The sequence below is a fragment of the Pelophylax lessonae genome (assembly GCF_965119305.1).
Source record: "Pelophylax lessonae genome assembly, chromosome: 1".
Taxonomy (NCBI): domain Eukaryota; kingdom Metazoa; phylum Chordata; class Amphibia; order Anura; family Ranidae; genus Pelophylax; species Pelophylax lessonae.
This window is the reverse complement of record NC_138768.1, coordinates 273,405,800-273,427,258: the sequence shown is the minus strand read 5'-3', so window position 1 is coordinate 273,427,258 and position 21,459 is coordinate 273,405,800. Positions and strand designations below refer to the sequence as shown.

General features: G+C 41.4%; 1 protein-coding gene across 1 annotated transcript in view; it reads left to right on the top strand.

Moving 5' to 3' along the window:
- The window catches only part of BCR (BCR activator of RhoGEF and GTPase), a 95,916-nt gene extending 75,756 nt beyond the window's left edge, over nucleotides 1-20,160 (top strand). Inside the window, exons 16-23 of the mRNA XM_082259900.1 lie at nucleotides 179-313; nucleotides 1,802-1,861; nucleotides 2,087-2,196; nucleotides 2,298-2,437; nucleotides 5,013-5,147; nucleotides 5,239-5,344; nucleotides 7,290-7,452; nucleotides 19,713-20,160. Coding sequence (XP_082116026.1) covers nucleotides 179-313; nucleotides 1,802-1,861; nucleotides 2,087-2,196; nucleotides 2,298-2,437; nucleotides 5,013-5,147; nucleotides 5,239-5,344; nucleotides 7,290-7,452; nucleotides 19,713-19,802 — 939 coding nt within the window. The 3' untranslated portion in view covers nucleotides 19,803-20,160. The remainder of the gene's footprint in view (nucleotides 1-178; nucleotides 314-1,801; nucleotides 1,862-2,086; nucleotides 2,197-2,297; nucleotides 2,438-5,012; nucleotides 5,148-5,238; nucleotides 5,345-7,289; nucleotides 7,453-19,712) is intronic.
- The last annotated feature ends 1,299 nt before the right edge of the window (nucleotides 20,161-21,459 follow it).

The following is a 21,459-nucleotide window of genomic DNA, read 5'->3' as shown; positions in this document are numbered from 1 at the left end:
ACATTTCACCTCAACCGCTTTGGAAAGTAAATCAAGTATTCTATTCTAATTTTTATGTATTACTAGCCACTACATAGAAATCCTTCCTGGGTGTTTCCAGCATTTTTGGTCTAGAGATTGAAAAAAATGGATAAAAGTTCTTCAGTTCATTGTGTGCTATTACTTTATTTGCACATAGGAATTTGAAATTGAACTTGAGGGGTCTCAGACTTTGCGCATACTTTGCTATGAAAAGTTCTACAACAAGAACCGGCCTATGAGGGAGGATGGAGTGGAATGTAGTGAACGCATGGTGGCAAAAGGTCAAGTACAGGTAAGCACCTTGTTTTGTAAAAATTGGCAAAGATAACGCAGTCAGTGAGGCAAATGTTTGATCTACTGTGGTGCAGATTTAGCAATCTCACTCAAAGTCAGTGTAATACAGGGGTAATGAGACAGATTTACTATGACGCTAAAGCCTATTACACACGTGCTGAATGTCGGGCAATAAAAACCGGCTGATGTTGGCCCATGTGTTTGGCAACCGACAGAAGCCGGCCGTGCATGCTCGAAAACCAGCGGCCAACTGGTTCTTGATCAGTTCTCTACGCCAAGAGCGCTGACCGGCGTGTACAGCTTAGTGGGGGAGATCGCTGTACTAATATCAGATCATTAATACAGCGGCTCCGACCGGAGCTGTCAGTTGGGTTGAATGAAAAAAAAAACTCATGGTGTGTACTAGGCTTAACTGACACTTTCCTAATTGTAAAAACCTGTTGGATATCTCTACTTAAGGGCTCTTGACAAGGCTGGTAATTGCCAAGGTATGTCCTCTGCTTGCACAGCCCAAGTGCAGTGTACAGCCACCTATTGACAAGAACGGGTGTGTGCTGCTGTACTCGCGTATACAGCGATGTTATCGCAAATGCAGAATAAGGATATATCCAAAAAATAGAATTTTCTATTATTCTTTTGCCTATGCCGGTACGCTGTACTCGTGTTTACAATAATAGTACCACTGTATGCATGAGTACAGCAGCGCACAGCCGTTCGTGGTGTCAACAGGGCTGTCTGAATGGAGGAAATACATTGGCAATTATGTTAAAAGCGCTCAGCCAACCTTTTGCAAGAGCCCTAACTGTTACAGTTGGCAGTCTACTAAAAAATCTCTCCTTAATGAGAGACAGCTAGATTTGTTCTTTAACTCTGTCTAACTCTGTTAGTACCTTGCTTGAGAAATTTGAGAATAAAGGCTTATGTGTTTATATCTCCCTCTAATGTAAAATTCTGCTGGATAACTTATTATAACTTATTATAATACTGGATTTATTTTAATGTCAAACACCTTTTTTTTTTTTTTTTTTTGGTGCAACAACCTGATCCTTGAATTGAAGAGAGGAAAGAAGGCAGCACCACCTAAGTGTAGCATGTAAGACGTTTAAGAGATGCAGCAAAGGGACAACTTACAGAAAACTGGTTAAAAAAAACGCTCATCAGTGTAGCGCTTTTCAACCAGTTTTCTGTAAGTTGCCACTTTGCTGCAAATAATAAAACTTCTTACATGCTACATTGAGATGGCGCTCTTTTTTTCTTCTCTTGTATTCCAGCGTGTCTTCTAGCTCTCCAGAGCGGCAGCCACGGTGCTTAGCTTTTTGGAGTTTGCTATTATCCCTTTCAATCATCATTGCCCCTTTTCTGATCTAAGGACTTTTGGGATTATTGTTTTTTTAGTGCGCCAGATTCCCCCTCCCCCTTGATCCTTATATTGTGTAACATTTAGTTTACCCTGCCCTCACCAGCTCTGTTTTGGCTTGCTTTCTAGCTGGATCCGCACATGGTCATGGGGAAGGATTGGCAACGTTCAGTTGTGTCTATGAATGGGGTAAGTAGCAGTTATTAGTGCAGCTTTGTGGATACATTTGTCCCCTGCTAGCTGAGTTTCATAGCATCTATATGGGCCGAATTTTCATTTGACTATTTTTGTCCCACTCCCTTCTCAGATTTTTCTGTACATCTGTGTAGCCTTAGTTTTCCCAATTACATCTTACCCTCAACCCTGATATTTGAATTCTCATTATCCCCAGATAACTGACAATTTTACTTATAGATAGAGGTCAAGTTGTCACTGAAGTTCACAAGCCGAGAGTTCAGCCTAAAGCGTCTTCCCTCACGAAAACAGACTGGGGTGTTTGGAGTGAAAATTGGTGTTGTTACCAAGTAAGATAATTGTGACTATTGAAATACAGTTTTATCTTCATCCTTTCTCTGAGAAGTATTTGTCTATGAATCAAATTTACATAAACTTTGTTTCCTCACAGGAGGGAGCGTTCAAAGGTTCCATATATAGTGCGACAGTGCGTAGAGGAAATTGAGAGACGTGGCATGGAAGAAGTTGGAATCTACCGGGTATCGGGGGTGGCCACTGACATTCAAGCCCTGAAGAATGCATTTGATTCAAGTAAGTGTATATGTAAATCTAGTGCAGTCAGATGGAAAATATGCTGTTAACCTTGATTTTCTTAAAGGAGTTGTAAAGTCAGAAGGTTTTTTTTTATCTTAATGCATTTGTATGCTATAAGATAAAAAGCCTTCTGTATGTAGCAGCCACCCTAGCACCACCTAATACCTGAGCCCCCTCTCTGTCCAGCGATGTCCACGAGTCCCTCAGGCCACCCGGGACTCTCCCTCCTGATTGCCTGAGACACAGCCGTGGCGCCATTGTCAATCAGTCAGTTAGCCAATCAGGGGAGAGGGGGGCTGAACTACAGCTCTATGTCTGAATGGACACACAGAGCTGCAGCTCGGCTCTGATGCACCCCATAGCAAGCTGCTTGCTGCGGGGGCACTCGACAGGAGGGAGGGGCTAGGAGCAGCAACGAGGGACTCGAGAAGAGGAGTATCCGGCTGCCCAGCGCAAAACCAACTGCATAGAGCAAGTAAGTATAACATGTTTGTTTGTTTTTTTTTTTTATACCTAGACTTTACAATCACTTTAAGCTGGCCATAGTTTGATCGAAATTTGGCCATTCTGCAGGGACTGGCCAAATTGCGATTCATCTAGGGTCATTCCCACTCATCAGAAGCCAATCTAACAATAAACTACTTTTGAATTTTGGAAAATTTTTGTTCAATCAGTAGCTGCAGCCACTGTCCCCACTGTCAGAATAAAATAGTACAGCAGGGGAGATTCCTACATCACTTGTGTAAATGATCCATTTGATTTTTTTTTTTCCATCAGCCTGCTTGCTAATTGAAAAAAACAGCCCATCTACAGGCTGCCTTTATACCTCTACTTTCCTGTTACATCACTTGAGAGCGCGACTGTGCAGTCCAATAGGCACCAGAGTTAGACCTAGTACACTCAAGGCCTGTACACACGATAAGAAATTCGGAAGTAAAATTTTGTCTGACTACCGTTCTGCCGATTGTCGGATTGTTAGTATAGTGCTTTCGACAGCCAATTACAAATTTTCGGATGACAAAACCTGGATGTGCAGGCTATAAATATTTATCATACGTTATTTAGTGCACTTTTCATCCAAAAAAAAATCGTAAGACCAAGACCACACATGCTCGGAAACGAAAGAGTACATACAAATCAATTCAACGCATGACATCACTTCTGAAGTTTAATTCAGTCGTAGGAGAATTTTCGGACAAAAGGAACCTCTTCACTTTCCATATGAGACTAGCATGCAACAAACTGACAAAAATTCATCCGATTATCTGATCGTGTGTGTGTGAGTCTTGGGTGTTAATTACTAAAAACTTAATAACTAGTCTGACACACTCCTCTGTTCCTCTGCAGTATAAATCTTTAAGGACACATGTGTATTTGCACTAGAAGGCCAGGAAGAGGAAGCAGGTGAGTGGGTGGCAGTTAAAGAAAAAAAAAAGGTGCTCTAATGTGTTCCAATCAAAATCTGTTACAATCATAAAATGTGAGTTACAGGGCCATACAACTAGAAGTAAGCCTTTAGTTGGGATTTAAACTGTTCGCTGCCTCTGAGTTATGTCCTATGTTGGCATCATCGGGAGATTTTACTCACATTGCTGGCTGCTACAGTTGCCAGGAGTGTGTGTAAATCTGACAAGCTGACTGTTGGCTGTCAGGTGGAAGCATTCTGGTGCCTATATAGTTGTCGGATTGCTTCCATGGACCACTGATCATGCAGCTAGAATGAACATGGAAGTGACATACATTTAGTCACTTCTGAGTTTGGCTGTCCCTTTCCCCGACCTCTGTGGCCGAGGAAAAAGCTAATGGAGGGCATTTTGTGCTCCATTAGCTTCAGTGGAAGACTGGAGAGACATCAGGGGTCAAATCAAAACGTTGATGTCTCATTAAAAGTAACTTGTCTAAACACAATGCTATCACATAGAGGAAACTTGTAGGTGAAAAAAAGTGTAAAAAAGAGATCAGAAATGCAGAGCATAACCACAACAAAAAGTTGCAGTGTAACACACAAGCTGGGTGAAATACAGCATTCGGCACTGAAACCCTTTTAAGCTCGGTTCACACTAGATGCAGTACGAATTCACAGCGAATTAGCTGAAAATCCGCATCAAAATCGCCAACCTGTTCATGCAAACTGATTGCAGAGTGTTAAGTTAATGTCATCCTGCAATCCGTTTGCAAAATGCAGTGTGATTTGCAGAATAAGATCGCATGGGTGTGAACAGAATCTGATTCTGGTGTGGAAAAAAAGATCCTGCACGAGTTTGGTGCAAATACGGTTGCGATTTGAGCCGTACAAATCAATCGCTCAAATGGCACCCAGAGACACTGGATGTAATTCGCACAGGAATGGGCTGCGATTCCTGTGCGAATTACATCCAGTGCCCCACATCGCGTCAGTATGAACCTGGCCTTAGAGACAGAATCAGAAGAGAAGCATTTAGTAGATTGTGAGCTTCTGTGAATGGCTTTCTAATTTTGTTTTGCCATCCTGTGTGAAATATTGATAAAAAAAACGCAATGGTTGAATGAAGTGTGTGCAATAGTCACTGTTATTTTTTTCTCATCTTTTTAGATAACAAAGATGTGTCTGTTATGATGAGTGACATGGATGTTAATGCCATTGCTGGAACCCTCAAGTTGTATTTTCGGGAACTCCCGGCACCACTCTTCACAGATGAACTATATCCCAACTTTGTTGAAGGAGTTGGTAAGGCTCAGTAATTCACCTTTTTAAAAGTGGTTCTATATCGATGGAGATTAAATAAAAATATTTAATACATGTTTTTATTTTTCTTCAGCATTATCCGATCCTGTGGCCAAAGAGAGCTGTATGTTGAACTTACTGTTGTCTCTGCCAGAGCCCAGCCTACTCACTTTCCTGTTCCTGCTGGACCACCTGAAAAGGTAATGTAGTAGCACTGTACGTAACCCTAGCATTTGGCTGGGTACATGATCACCGCAGGAATTTTGTAAAGCCAGAGAAGGGCAAATGTTGGAACTAGTAGACACTAGTGACTTTTTCCAAGCCTATACCCCATATATATCTTAACATATGCTATGGTGGGCCATTTTCGACTTTCTGCAATATTGTGGTGAAAAAAAAATGTGTGCTTAGAAGGAAGCTTATTGGTCCACAGCACCAAAGCCTGTTCTTTTAAATGTTTCATGAAGAGATAGTGGTATAGACCATTAGAAGTGTATTTATAAAGAATTTGCATAACCATTCACCCAGTGAAAGTGCATGTACATCTGTTCTGTGTGCAAAAAAATAATTTTATACTTCGCACCAATGAGTGGCCTAATGCAGTTTTTTTTTTTTTTTTTTTTAACAGGTAGTATTTTCCATTTTTAAATTAAAATTTTAAACATTTGACCAGCACAGGAAATTACCTTAAAGTTATTAGTTTTTTTATGACACTTTGCACCATTTAGTGGCCAAATGCTTAGCATCATGTAATAATACTTAGCACTATCTAGTAGCCAAATTTGGTATTTTTGTAAACCAATTGAAAGCATTCAGCCAGCACAGGAAATGGCCTAATAACACCCCCCCATTTGCACAGAACGAATGTGCATGCACTTTTGTTGGGTGAAATGTAAAATTGGTAGAAATACACCCCTTATTGTGTATATAAACCCTAACAAAGAGCTTCTCGTATTTGCTTCTTTCTGCTCTGCTGAAGGGTGACAGTGCACTGTCCCTGTCTCCTAGCTGTGCTTCTGTGCGGTCACCCTGTTACAGGGGCTTTTAGTGAAGACTGTAATTGGCCTTTTCAACACACATTATGCAGTCCTGGTCCACTGTTCTCATCAGGAAACCCATTCTAAAAATGTCATGCGGCCATCACTGTGGCTTGTTCATATAGACCAGAGGTCTCAAACTGGCGGCTCAAAAAATGTAATGCGGCCATCACTGTGGCTTGCTCATGTAGAACAAGAGAGGAAAGAGAGCAGCGCCATCTAAGTGCAATATAGAAGATGCTTTTTATAACCGACAAATGCAAACTCACAAGATGGGCATGATTGCCTGAGGAAGAAGCATGCATGCTTCGAACCTCCCACTACACCTTCTACCTGGAAGTAAATTTAGTGGCTCTTCTCTGAGGGACATCATGTACCCAGAGGTGCTGGGAACCACCAGTACAGCTGGAACCAGAGAAGACTCTCCGGATCCCCGCTGCTCGTCCTCCCACTGGAGTGGATGAACTCTTTACATGCCGGTTTATCATGCCCATCTTGTGAGTTTGCATTTGTCTGTTATTGTTAAACGCATTTTTTATACGGCACTTAGATGGCGCTGCTCTCTTTTCTCTTGTTGTACAATTTCATAGAGTTCCTTTTAACACTCCTCAGAGCCTGCAGCCTTTTACAGTCAGTATTTCTCCATTGTCAAGCAATCAGCCCATGCTTGAACTTTTTGGACATTTCAACCAGAACTTACTCCTGCATATGCCCTCCTCTTCTCAGCTTATAGAGCGCTTATGTTTTTGTTGTTTGTGCTTGTTCATGTAGACCAGAGGTCTCAAACTGGTGGCTCTAAAAATGTCATGCGGCCATCACTGTGGCTTGTTCATGTAGACCAGAGGTCTCAAACTGTCGGCCCTCCAGCTGTTGCGGAACTACAAGTCCCATCATGCCTCTGCCTATGTGAGTCATGTTTGTAACTGTCAGCCTTGCAAAGCCTCATGGGAATTGTAGTTCTGCAACAGCTGGAGGGCCACCTGTTTGAGACCCCTGATGTAGACTGTAATTGACTGCAAAGAGTTTGCAGGAAATTCGCAGCAGTGAGATGCAGTAAAGGATGAACCAAGGTGAAAACGACTTTTCTGACATCTGCAATTTAATTCAGGGTGGCCGAGAAGGAGTGTGTGAATAAAATGTCCCTGCATAACCTGGCTACTGTGTTTGGCCCAACCCTGCTGCGGCCGTCTGAGAAAGACAGCAAGATCCCTACCAATCCTACACAGCCAATCAGCATGGCCGATAGTTGGAGTCTGGAAGTCATGTCACAGGTATCTTTTTAACCCTTTGTACTTGGATATGTTTTATACTAATAGAATAAAAGATGCAATGCTTTAAAATGTAACCTATTTTCTATAGAAATCTAGCATTTACTTGACTCCTTCTTTGTTGACTTTATAACTTTGGAAGTTTGCATCCTGTTCAGAAGGAAAACTTCAGAATGTGCTGTAGAAACCAGAAATACTTAGAACGTAGAATATTTGATATACAGTTTTATATTTACTCAAGGGTGAGTTACACTAGTAATCTGAATCCAGCAAGCAGATCACTATATCAAGCAGGCTTTATACTCACTACAAACCTATAACGAATCAAAGGATATGCAGTCCATAAATCTTTAAATTGGTCTTTTACCTGTAAATCCAAGTGCAGGTATACAAATCACATTTTCTCAGTAAGTGTATATAGATAATATTTGAGATCTAAAAACTGATAAAAAATACAATACATATTAATAAAAGCTAAAATGTTATAAAATTAGAGTATAACAAACCTACATATAAAATATTCATAGGACCCCAGGAAAGTATTGGAAATTTTTAAATCAATAATAACAATATATCCTAATAACTCCTTTTTTATAGTATATACTCCTTTGGCACTAAATCCCATATGGGATGTATGAGACAATAAAATCTTGTTACTAAAAATTAGTTGGGGAGACAGTCACACACTTTCATTAAGTAATTAACAATATAGAATCCTCAATACTTCCCCAATGTAAACGTAATGTAAAAGTCCCAAAAGCTGACAAATGAGTTTCAAGGAAAAAGTCTCCTATTATAGCTTATAAATGAGAGAGATGTCGGTTTGTAAATAGCTCTGAAGAAAAGGCAACTTACTGTATGTCCACGAATATTGAATTAGACCTATTTGTCTGCATAATATAAAAGTGCCACAGCACACATTTTGATCTCATTAATAAATGAACCACAAGCTGTGGAAATCAAATTGCAAGTGCAGTAGTTCCAAGTTGTAAAGAAAATCCGCCGAGTTGAATGTATATTCTGTGTCTGTGACCGTTGTAAAGCATTCTGAGCAGGAATAGGCAGTTCCTAAAGTGATTAAAGAGCAAAGTCCTTACAGCTGCATAAACAATTGCATGTATACAGGGCCGGATTTTCCACTAGGCACTGTAGGCATGTGCCTACAGGTGCCCTTCCTAGAGGGGGACCCATCAGTATGAGATTTTTTTAATCCTTTCGCTGCCAGGTCTATAGGTCTTACGGACCTGACAGCAGGATGTTTCACAGCAGCCAGGATTGTGTGTAGAACTGACTGGCAGACTGCTGCCTGTCAGGTGGAAGCATTCGGGTATTTTAAAATATAAATTTTATATTTTAAAAATATTTATACCCAAGCACATATAATCCTACCCCAAAAAAATTTTCTTAGGCCCCCCCACATATACCCACGCACATAAAAATGTAAACGCATGCATTGGGGGGTGCCTACACGTGAAAATGTTGATTGCGATACACATGTTGCATATCTCCATACATGCAAGAATGACAGCAATAATTCTAGTCCAAGACCTCCTTTGTTACCCTAAACTAAAGACCTATATGAGCTTTTGAAGCGTTGCCTAGAGAAAAAAATGGGGTACTACAGTTTGTTGCCATTTCATGGGCGCACACTAATTTAAGGTTTGTATCTATTTACTTGGGACAACCTCGTCTTTTACAGTGCATCTGGAAAGTATTCACAGCGCTTCACTTTATCCGCATTTTGTTATGTTACAGCCTTATTTCAAAATGGATTAAATTAATTATTTTCCTCAAAATTCTACAAACAATACCCCATAATAACAGCGTGAAAGAAGTTTGTTTAAAATCTTTGCAAATTTATTAAAAATAAAAACCAAAAAAAAAAACCCCATGTACATAAGTATTCACAGCCTTTACTCCATACTTTGTTGAAGCACCTTTAGCACCAATTACAGCCACAAATATTTTTGAGAATGATGCTACAAGCCTGACACCTACTTTTGGGCAGTTTTTTTCCATTCTTCTTTGCAGGACCTCTCAAGCATCAGGTTGGATGGGAAGCGTTTGGTGCACAGCCATTTTCAGATTTCTCCAGAGATGTTCAATCGGGTTCAAGTCTGGGCTCTGGCTGGGCCACTCAAGGACATTCACAGAGTTGTCCTGTAGCCACTCCCTTGTTATCTTGGCTGTGTACTTAGGGTCTTGTTGGAAGATAAACCTTCGCCCCAGTCTGAGGTCCAGAGCCCTCTGGAGCAGATTTTCATCAAGGATGTCTCTGTACATTGCTGCATTCATTTTTCCCTCAATCCTGACTAGTCTCCCAGTTCCTGCTGCTGCTTAAAAACATCCCCACAGCATGATGCTGCCACCACCATGCTTCAATGTAGGGATTGTATTGGCCAGGTGATGAGCAGTGCCTGGTTTCCTCCAGACATGACACTTGCCATTCAGGCCAAAGAGTTCAATCTTTGTTTCATCAGACCAGAGAATTTTGTTTCTCATGGTCTGAAAGTCTTCAGGTGCCTGTTGGCAAACTCCAGGTGGGCTGCCATGTGCCTTTTACTGAAAAGTGGCTTCCGTCTGGCCATTCTACCATACGGGCCTGATTTGTGGAGTGCTACAGAGATGGATGTTCTTCTGGAAGTTTCTCCTTTCTCCACAGAGAAATGCTGGAGCTCTGTCAGAGTGACCATTGGGTTCTTGGTCACCTCCCTGACTAAGGCCCTTCTACACCGATTGCTCAATTTGCCTGAACAGCCTGCTTTAGGAAGAGTCCTGGTGGTTCCATTTACGGATGATGGAGGCCACTGTGCTCAATGGGACCTTCTGTGCTGCAGACATTTTTCTGTACTCTTCTCCAGATCTGTGCCTCCTTACAATCCTGTCTCTTTGGTCTACAGACACAGACCTTGGACTTCATGGCTTGCTTTGTGCTCTGACATGCACTGTTAACTATGGGACCATATATAGACAGGTGTGTGCCTTTCCAAATCACGTCCAATCAACTGAATTTACCACAGGTGTTCTCCAATCAAGTTGTAGAAACATCTCAAGGATGATCAGTGGAAACAGGATGCACCTGAGCTCAATTTTGAGTGTCATGGCAAAGGCTGTGAATGCTTATGTACATGGGATTTTTTTATTTTTAATACATTTGCAAAGATTTCAAACAAACTTCTTTCACGTTGTCATTATGGGGTATTGTTTGTAGGATTTTGAGGAAAATAATGAATTTATTCCATTTTGGAATAATGCTGTAACATAACAAAATGTGGAAAAAGTGAAGCGCTGTGAATACTTTCCACATGCACTGTATATTTCACCAAAAATTGGGGTGTTTATTACGTTTGCCCTAAAATTCACTTCAGTGTGTTTTTGTTACTGAAATTTTGCATTTCCTAGAACTTTGCAGTAATTTATCGAGAAAGAAAAAAGTCGGTCTTACTGTCTTTTTTTTTTTTTCTTCTTTTTTGGGGTGGGGGGGGGGGTATCCCTCAGAATCCTCTGCCTGTAGGTTCCTAAAATGTAAATACGGCCTGTATGTTTTATAGGTCTACGACTTTTGTGAAGCATCCTCAATAGGCAATTCATGAAGGCAATGATGACAGAACAAAGCTCAATCACTTGCATAAAGCAACATCTGTTCTAAAGTTGGAACTTTTAATGCGACCAATTTAGCTACGAATAGTTTTTGCTAACAATCCCATGTTATGTAGAATGCTAGTCTAAAGGGTTACTAAAGTTTAGTGGTGTATCAATAAGTCCATTAGCATATGTGTGTAGGTCTGTATCTCTACCAGAGACTTCTGCTGTAACTGTGAACAATTCTTAGGACAAAAAATGGATTCATCTCACTGGTATAAAATGTAAATTGTCCCAGAAACCTTTCAATCTTTCTTCGATTGATACATAATGTACTAAAGTAAATGTGACAATAACAAAAGTCATTCATAGAGAGGAGGGAACACACTTTGTATATACAACATAATTGATGTCACAGTAAAGAAATTGCTAAATACTAGACTACTACAAAAAAAAAAAAAACGTTTAGGAACCCTATACATTGTTTAAGTAAAGTTGTTATACAGTGCTCAGCATAAATGAGTACACCCCTTTTGAAAAGTAAGATTTTAATCAATATATCTCAATGACCACAAGCACAATGTCCAAAATTGTGACAAAACTCTGTTTCTCTTTCCTTCGTTGGACGCAGCTCCTGATCTTCTTAACCATTGGGATATACTGCCCGCCCCCCCCCCCCACAGGAATAGGACACTAGGCAGAAAAAGAACTCGACTATGCCTATGGGCAGTCCCAAGAGGTATACTCTCCCTGCTGCAGGATCTGGGATGCTCTGTGGCTGGCGACCGGGTGGTGTTACCAGCACCCTGAGTTCTCGGATAGTGAGGATTATTCCTCCACTCCTGCAGCCGTGCACGGAAAGGCGCTGGTGGACGCACTGATTGTGTCTGTGCTTGAGACTTTTAAGGATTTTATTCAAACCTGTTCACGGTCCCGAAGAAAGAAGGCAAGGTGCGTCCAATTCTGGATCTCAAGGCCCTGATCTGCTTTGTGTGGGTACAGAAGTTTAGAATGGAGTCTATTCGCATGGTGGTGGCATCCTTGCATCAGGGGGATTTCCTTGCCTCTATTGACTTTAAGGACGCTTACTTACACATTCCAATATGTGTCCCTCACCAACGCTTCCTCCGCTTTGCCGTGGGAGAGGAGCATGATCAGTTTGTGGTGTTACCCTTTGGTCTCGCCTCTACTCCTCGGGTCTTCACAACGGTGTTGGCTCTGATGCTGGCGTTGTTACGTCAATGAAAGATCAGTGCTGGGCTACCTGGACGAGCAGAGTCTCATACTGCTCTAATGGACAACGTGAACATCACTATATGGACTCTGAGGAAGTTTGGCTGGCTTCTGAATTATCAGAAGTCTGCTCTGGTTCCTTCCACAAAACTGCACTATCTGGGTCTGACTCTGGACTCGGCTCTAGCCATAGTGTTCCTTCCTCTGGACAAACTCCAGAACTTGCATGCTGCGATTTATCTCTTGCTGTCCAGCAGGTGGTTGTCCCTGTGGACTTGCATGAGTGTGCTGGGCCTGATGTTTCTTGTTTGCACAGTTCCATTTGAGGTCCCTGCAATGGGAGATCTTGGCCAAATGGGACAAGTGTCCGAAGTCTCTGCACAATCAAATCCAGCTGAGCCGAAAAACAAAGGGTCTCTAATTTGGTGGCTTCGCTATCCAGCTCTTCGCCAGGGCAAATCTTTTCTCCCCCTGTATTGGACAGTGGTCACAATGGATGCCAATCTGTCCAGGTGGGGAGGTGTCCTAGGTCGGAACTCCGCTCCTGGAGCTTGGACACTGGAAGAGTCCAGACTCCCGATCAATGTCCTGGAACTCCAAGCGATCAGGCTGTGCCTGAATCACTGGACGGATCGCCTACAGGGGTGTCCGGTGCAAATCCAATCTGACAATGCCACGGCTGTGGTTTATGTCAATCACCAGGGTGGAACAAGAAGTGTATTGGCAGCTCTGGAGGTAGCCGGCATTCTTTGGTTGGCAGAATGTTTCGTTCCGGCCCTCTCCGCTGTACACATTTTAGGGGTGGAAATTTGGCAAGCGGATTACCTCAGTTGGCAGGCGTTGGACCAAGGGGAGTGGTCCCTTCATCCAGAGGTGTTTCATCAGCTGTGTCTCTGGTGGGGCACCCCGAGGTGGATCTGTTGGCGTGTCAGCTCAACAGGAAGGTGCACAGGTTTGTGGCATGGTCACGGGATCCACTAGTGGATGCCACAGATGCGCTGGTTGGCCCCATGGGGCCAGTATCGTCTAATTTACGCCTTCCCTCCTCAAGGTTCCACGAGACTCTTGCGCAGCGTCGAGGCAGAAGGAATTCTGGTCATTCTAGTGGCCCTGGATTGGCCTCACCGGTCTTGGTACGCCAACGTGGTGCGGCTGGTCGCCCATGGCTCTTGGAGACTAAAGCTGGATACACACTATCCAACTTTTGTGGTTAGGTTGTAGTGCAAGGGCCTGCCAGATTGCTTACAAATTGAAAGTGTTTAGGTTTGACCTCATATTATATGGTTTTGGTAAGTCTAAAGGAAAAAGTCTTCAGAAAATCTTATAGTGTGTATCGCCCATAACTCTCAAGGAGGATCTGCTGTCCCAAGGGCCAATCCCCCATCCTGCTTTACAGTCGCTGACTTTGACGGCTTGGCTGTTGAAAGCCAGGTGGTGAAGGATAGAGGTTTGTCTGGGGTGATAAATCCTACAGTACTGAAAGTTAGGAAGTCTACTTCTAGGAAGATCAACTATTGTACGTGGAAAGCCTACATTTCGTGGTGTGAGTCGCTTGGTGTTCACCCTCACTCCTTTTCGGTGGCTCGAGTCTTGACCTTCCTTCAAAGGGGTTTAGGCAGAAATTGGCCTTGAGTACCATTTAAAGGCCAGGTGTCAGCCTTGACAGTCTTCTTTCAACAACCCTTGGCCACGCACTCCCTGGTGCGTACTTTTATTCAGGGGGTTCAACATTTGACTCCACCAGTGCGGTCCCCACTACCGCCTTGGGATCTCAACCTGGTGCTTTCAGCTCTACAGAAGCCTCCCTTTGAAAATATTCAGGAGAATCACCTGCTTACGCTTTCCCAGAAGGTAGCATTTTTGGTGGCTATTCCCTCTGTGTGCAGGGTGTCGGAATTGGCGGCGTTGTCTTGTCGTTCCTCTTATTTGGTGGTCCACAAAGATAAGGTGGTTCTTCGCCCCTGTCTATCTGTCCCTTCCAAAGGTGGTCTCTGAATTCCATCTGAATAAGGAAAGTAAGGTTAATAATATACAGTAACTTGTATTACAAAATCTTCTGTTTTACTTAAATTGTTTGATGCAAAAATAAATACACCCCACAACAAAAACTACTACCGTACCTCTAGTATTTTGTATGACCTCCATGATTTGTAAGGACAGCACCAAGTCTTCTAGGCATGGAATGAACAAGTTGGCGACATATTGCAACATCTATCTTTTCCATTCTTCAAGAACGACCTCTTTTAGAGCCTAGATGCTGGATGGAGAGTGATGCTTGTCTCTTCAGAATTCCCTATAGGTGTTCTCTAAATGGGTTCAGATCAGGAGACATACTTAGCCAATGTATCACTTGCACCCTGTTGTTCTTCAGAAATTTAACAATGGCCTTAGATGTGTGTTTTGGATCATTGTCATGTTGGAAAAGTGCACAACGAACAAGAGCACGGAGTGATGATAGCATCTTCTCTTTCAATATAGAGCAGTACATCTGTGAAATAATGAGACCATCAATGGAATGCAGCTCCCCGTCACCAGCAGCACTCATGCAGCCACACAAAAGGACACTGCCACCACCATGTTTCACTGTAGGCACCATGCATTTTTCTTTGTACTCCTCACTTTTGCGACTCCATGCAGATTTGAAGCCATCAGTTCCAAAAACTGTATTCTGAAGTAATGAGACCAAGATAAATGAGTCCCAGTAGTCTTATTTTTCAGCATGGGCCCTGGCAAATTCTAGACAGGCTTTTTTGTGCATGGGCTTTAGGGGAGGCTTCCATCGTGGACAACACCCATGCATGCCATTCCACTGCAGTGAACGCCATATTGTGTCATGGGAAACAATAACCAAGTTTGGCTTTCTACTTCTTTAGCTAACTGCAGTAAGCTTGCATCGCAATTTTCTTTAACCCTTTGCATCAGAAGATGCTCCTGTCGAGGTGTTAACATAGGTGGACGGCCTGGACGTCTGTGAGATGGCTGCAGTTCCACCTTTGTTAAATTTGTATCACTTTTGCTACTGTAGTCTCACTGATAAGTAAAGCTTTGCTGATCTTGTAGCCTTCACCTTTCTTGTGTAAAGAAATGATTTTCTTTTTCAGGCCTGGTGACATTTCTGTTCCATGCAGTGCCATTGCTGACCGCATGAAATGGGAAGGGGTTTTCTTTGTTAGGCCCCTTTCACACACGCTGTCCATTTGTCCGTTTTTCATCCATCCGTTGACGGATGAAAAACGGACATCAATGCATCTCTATGTAAAAACTGATGACAACGGATGAAAGACGGATAACAACTGACGAAAAACGGATAACAACTGACGAAAAACGGATAACAACTGACGAAAAACGGATGACAACTGACGTAGTGTGAAAGGGGCCTTAAGTAATGCCTTTTTATAATCAACTGCCTGCTGGACACCTGTTTAATGAATAATAACACTCGCCTGTAGTTGAATTCTTGTTAGTTAGGATTTTGTTGTCTAAAATTTAGCTTTGCTCTTAAGACTTTCATTGGGCTGTATTAATGTTTGCAACATGATCTTGAATTAATTTATTGATAAAAATATTTTTTTTGTGTGTGCAAATTAACAAATCTTGGTTGCAATCAATTTGTGCGAGAATTTTGTAGCATAGTGTGCCATAGAAAATTCCTTTCAATTCTGAAAGGAAGTAAAGGTTTTTTCCAACCTGGTTGCATCTCAAAATAAGATAGCAACCCACGCACCAACGTGCATTCTAGTTTCAATGCTGCAGGTGGAGGATGTTGAAGGTGGGTCCTATGGTATCCTGAACCGTGTACATGCTGAGCAATCTAGTTTCTTGATGCAGGAATCCTCTGGCAATAGCAGGGAATGATTTATTGACGCCACAGGATCTGTCCACCGAAGTCTAAGCCTTTTTCCTTGGCTGTCTAACAGGCACAAGAGGAAGGCATTTCTGGCTATCTTTCTTGTTTCAGATTTACCCTTGTTTTACATCAGCCTGATTAGAATCCTGACTCTTTTTTTTTTTTTTTTCTCCATGGATTCTGAAGAGTCGAAAAACTCTCACCTTTTTGTTACTCTTTTGAGGCTCCAGGATAGGCAAGTTATTTTCAGCACGGTTCCCCTTTTGTGTTTGCCCCAGGGATGTCTTCTTTTATATGTTTGAGAGTTGAACTTGGTCCTCAGCTCTGTCAGGCAGTTCTTCCAAGCAGGCATCCTCTGTTGAAACTTATAGTTTCAGGTGAGCTGAGGGTTAGAGCTTTTTCTAACCTTGGGTTGCTCTGGTCTCCCTATACCAGGACATCATTCTCAGTTTCCAATGTCTGGTCCCAGTTAGAGAGGTGTTCCTTCTCCTTGTTGCCCATGCTTCAGGCTGCAAGACCTTCCCTTTTTGTTTTATTTCCACCCTTCTGGTTAGATCAAGATACCAGTTCCATGTAATAGAATATTTTTAAGGTCTATTTACCTCCCATGTGTTGTCTTCTCTCACTCATTTTGTGAGTATTCTCTTGGTCCTCTGGCATCAAGGTAACCGCCTAGTCCTACTCTTCTTCTAATGCCTGGGGGGTGTACTCTCACCTGGTGGCAGCTTTGTGCTTTGGTCCTTTCAGGTGGCTCTAGAGCTGCATGCAGTCCCCAGTCCTTTTTTGGGCCTGTTAGCAGTTGTTTGCTACTTCCCATCACTCAGTGCTGCTTATTTTGGACATCCTGAAGGTGGTAGACTTCCTGTGGCCTTTTTTTTTTGAACAAGAAAAATAGTATTTTTGTATTCGGTGTAAAACCCTTTTCTTGAAGTTCATTGAGGGACAAAGGTCCCTATGATTATGATCATGTTTTTTTGGTACTGCTTGCTTCAAATTGAGGCACACTGGTAGTAGAAGATTGAGTCCTGCAAAAACTCCAAAGAAGGGATTTAAAGGCGAGGACAAAAATACTATTTTTTTATGTTCTATGAACTGTTCGGCATCTAGACCCATATGCCAGTGAACTTATTGATATGCCACCAAACCTAGTGGAGCATTCTACACAACATGGAATTGCTTCATGTGCAATATTACTAACATGGCTTGTCTTATTACAAGTTCCAACTTTGAAATGGTTGATGTTGGTTGATTAAAGTGCATGGACTTCCTTCTATTATCACTGTATGAACTGAAAATTTATGCTGAGGATACTTCCCTAAAATTGTAATATCCCCAATTTTTGTCCTTTTTGAAACCGAAACAGTTTTTTCATTTAAAACTTTAAAGGGACTCGTTTGTCTCATGTATAAATATAGATCCTATTCCTATACAAGTAATTTATTGTGTTTTTATTATTTACTTTACTTCAGTATTTAAGAATTATGAATAAATTACTTTATTTCCAATATATACATATATAAACAATATGTATGATTTATAGAAGAAAAGACAAGTAAATATCCCCTGCATTTAAAAGGAGCTTGTAAGCCAGAGAGGCATTGGCTGTATCATAAGCATCAAAAGTCTTGCTGCCCTCTTGGGATGATGAGTATCCACATAAACTGAAAGCAAAAAAAACGAGAAGGGCGCACCGACCTAGTGCAATACCATAAGATATTTATTAAAAAATAATTAAAACAACATATATTCTACTCACAAGAGTACTCTATAAACAAGCTCTGAGGAAGAGGGTTCTCCCTCGAAACATGTTAGCCATATGAACACCTTCAAGCTTGCCTGTCACAACTCTCTTTATCGCTTGTTTATAGTGTACTTTTGTGAGTTGAATATATGTTGTTTTAATTATTTTTTTAAAAAAATCTTATGGTATTGCACTAGGTTGGTGCGCCCTTCTCTTGTTTTTTTGGTAAGTCGGGTCACCTGTGGGTCGCCTGTATGTGAACCGGCTCTAAATATATCCACAACTGATACAGCAGTATAAATAAAGAATGCAAATTACATGGTTGCTTGGTGTCAAATGAATGATACAGCAATGCACGACATACTGCAAACTTATAATAGTAGAAGAAACCTATTACCGCCATGATGATATGGTATATTGCAATAAATGTACTTCCAAGAGTTTAATAGTAGAGAATAAACTCACATAAAAAAATTAACTGACCAAACAAACCCAACCATTTTATAACAGTTATAACCAACTGTTCCCAGAAATCCTATATATGAGCTGACACTTGTAAAACACCACCCATTGCTCGCCATTTTGCTTCTAGCCTATTTCCAATATTTTCAACATAACATAAAGTACATAATAGAACATAGGGAATCCTGATAAAAAATGCTCCGTAATCCTATTTTACTCGTCATCCTCAGTATGAAATTTGTCAGCGTTTTGAAGAAAGACATTTGAAACTTGGAGCTTTACCAGGAAATACACTTTTGTAAACAAACTATGGTAAGGCCTCATTCACGTGGATGCTGGCACCTCGAACTAGCGTGGATCCCTTTTCAGAGGACAATACACATGTAAATGAGTCCTGTTTGAACTGTATATGGTTTATACATGACATGACAGTATGACAGTATTTAGTATATGTCTTGCTTTATTGTTTCAGATGCTTTTCTTTTTATTTTTATTTTTTTTTTATTTTTTTCCCAAATCCACATGGACATGCAGGCCTATCTGCTCAGGAAAACTCGCAGCAATAAGAATTGGGACCAGCTAAAACATTGTCAGGATTGTTAACAATAGTTACCATTTATTCACATGGTTGAAAGCTTCAGCTACAGCTAAAGTCTCTTGACTGTGCAGTAGATTGTCCAAACCACTGTCACTGTCACTTTTGTTGTACAGCTTGACAAAAGATAAAAAACATGAAATAAAAAAAAAGGAATCCATATACTGTACGAAGTACGGTCAGTCCATGCATATGATGCAAACAGTCATCAGAATACATCTTTTTGCCCACACCTACTTGGCTGCAACACTGTTTTAGCTGTACTGAGTGACCCAGCATTTGCTGGAATAATGTCCTGCACAATGCCACATTTCGAAAGCGGAGCTGGTCTCTGTGTTCAGGTGCTTTACACTTTGGACTACAAGATTTCACTGCCAGAAACATGGAGGCGATTTCTCCATATTTTTCATTTGCCTGGGGTTCATTTCCATCCCAGTAGTTTGCTCTCCCAATATTATCATGCAGGGCCTTTGCTCTCTCCAAAATGGTCCTGAAGCCTATAGAAATGACACATCGGATCTGCTGGTTAAATAGGTTTCCATTCTTAGAATGAGCATAGTATCCTACAAGGCTCTCCTGTATATCAATCTGAATCTTGCCCAGTGCTACCCTCAGCGAGGATATGCATCACCAGTGGGAGATTTCTCATACTTCAGTCTGTGGAATCTTTATTTTTTTATGAAATACATAATCAAAGTCCTATTTAGCTTTATTCTGATTGTTTTTGTTAAAGCATTTCTTAATGACGTCTTGAAAGTTTTTGTGTAAGCATTTTCTTAATGACATCTTGAACTTTCTTTCAGGTGCAGGTTCTGTTGTACTTTCTACAGCTTGACACCATTCCTACCCCAGACAGCAAACGTCAAAGCATTCTCTTCTCGACCGAAGTGTGATGTACTGTGGAAGCTTACGGAGAAGGCACCCAGCCTCTGTAGATCTCTTAGCTAGCCTGTAATCAGTCCAGGGTGAGAGGTATAGGAGGGGGAGAGGGGGTGGATTCCCCACCCCTAAAATACATGAATCAATCCCTAGGGGGCTTGCAATATAGCAATTGTTAGCATCAAAAGTGCTATTTTTAATTTATTTATTTATACGTTTTTAGATAAACTTTAGAGCAGCTGTGGGCTATGGGCTCTACATTAACCTATAAAACGATGTATAAGATGTCTGTATCTCATCAGGAACCAAAATGAAGTTACTGCCTATTGCTCTGCCTTCGATGTGTACTGTAGGTTTTATATTTTCTTTTAATCAGCAGACTGTTTGTCACATAAAAATAGGATCTAATTTGTTTGATGAGTAATGAATTGAACATTGCTACAGGGCAGAGCTTCAGCTTGTCTTTGCACAGTGTTACAAGGTATAAATGCAATAGTAATTTGTTTCTAAATAGTATGCGTCATGATAAGCTTCAGCCACTAGATGTCAAAAAAGGCCAACAAGCTAGGCCTGCTGCTGAATGAACCTTCCCAATGCTGGATTTATCTGAGGTCCAAGTTTTAGTGCTGGGATTCTCCTATTAGGACTTTTGTGCCTGTTATTTCGGGTGTATATGTCATAGATTTTAGAACACTTTTAATGTCTGTGGTGTTTGCATGTTTTTCCAGGTGGTTTATAGTTCTGAGTGGTTTGTGTTGAGAGATATAGCCAAAAATGTCAGAATCAGTTCTTGTTCTGTAGAAACAGGCTATTTTGCCCTTTGAAACCAGTTTTTCGGACATTGAGCTCACTGTCTTGGCCTATCAGTGGACTCTAGAGCAGCAACAATGAGCTGAGATGTTATCCAATGATATGTCTGCATTGGAATCTGAAGCCATATAGTAACTTTTTATAAACGATCATTGCCATGACCAAGCATTTGCTGGAATAATGTCCTGCACAATGCCACATTTCGAAAGCGGAGCTGGTCTCTGTGTTCAGGTGCTTTACACTTTGGACTACAAGATTTCACTGCCAGAAACATGGAGGCGATTCCTCCATATCTTTTTCATTTGCCTGGGGTCCATTGTCAGATATGGTCTGTACATGACAATAGTGAAGGTCGAGGCATGTAATTCATGTGGATAATGTGCCATGACGTAAGGCTGCCCTTGACTTTTTGCACTTGGGAAGCTGCTGAGCACACCTGAGGCTTTAATGTGCATTGTGTGTGCTGAGTAGAGCCACAATCCGCCTGAATGTTCTAATAAAGAAAAATGATTGTTCACTATTAGGGTGTAGTGATTACTGAATTTAATCTCGTGCTTCAGGACCTTTGTTTCGGGACCATTTGTACTCCATTGTATATGCAGCTTTTAGTCAGTTTACTGGGGACTTGCACTGAATAGCAGTTTATCTCTGTGCAAAGCTTCAGATTAAATCGTTTTGGTACTTTTTAGATCTTGATTGGTGGATCGCTGATCACAACCCAGTAAAATGAGTTTAAATTTTTATATCAATCCAGCAATATTTTAATGTTTTGTGACATACTGTGCTCTGTCCTGTATACATTGTTAGGGGAAGCGCTTGCTGATCTCGTTGTTACCAGGAGGAACCTGGAACTAATTCAGG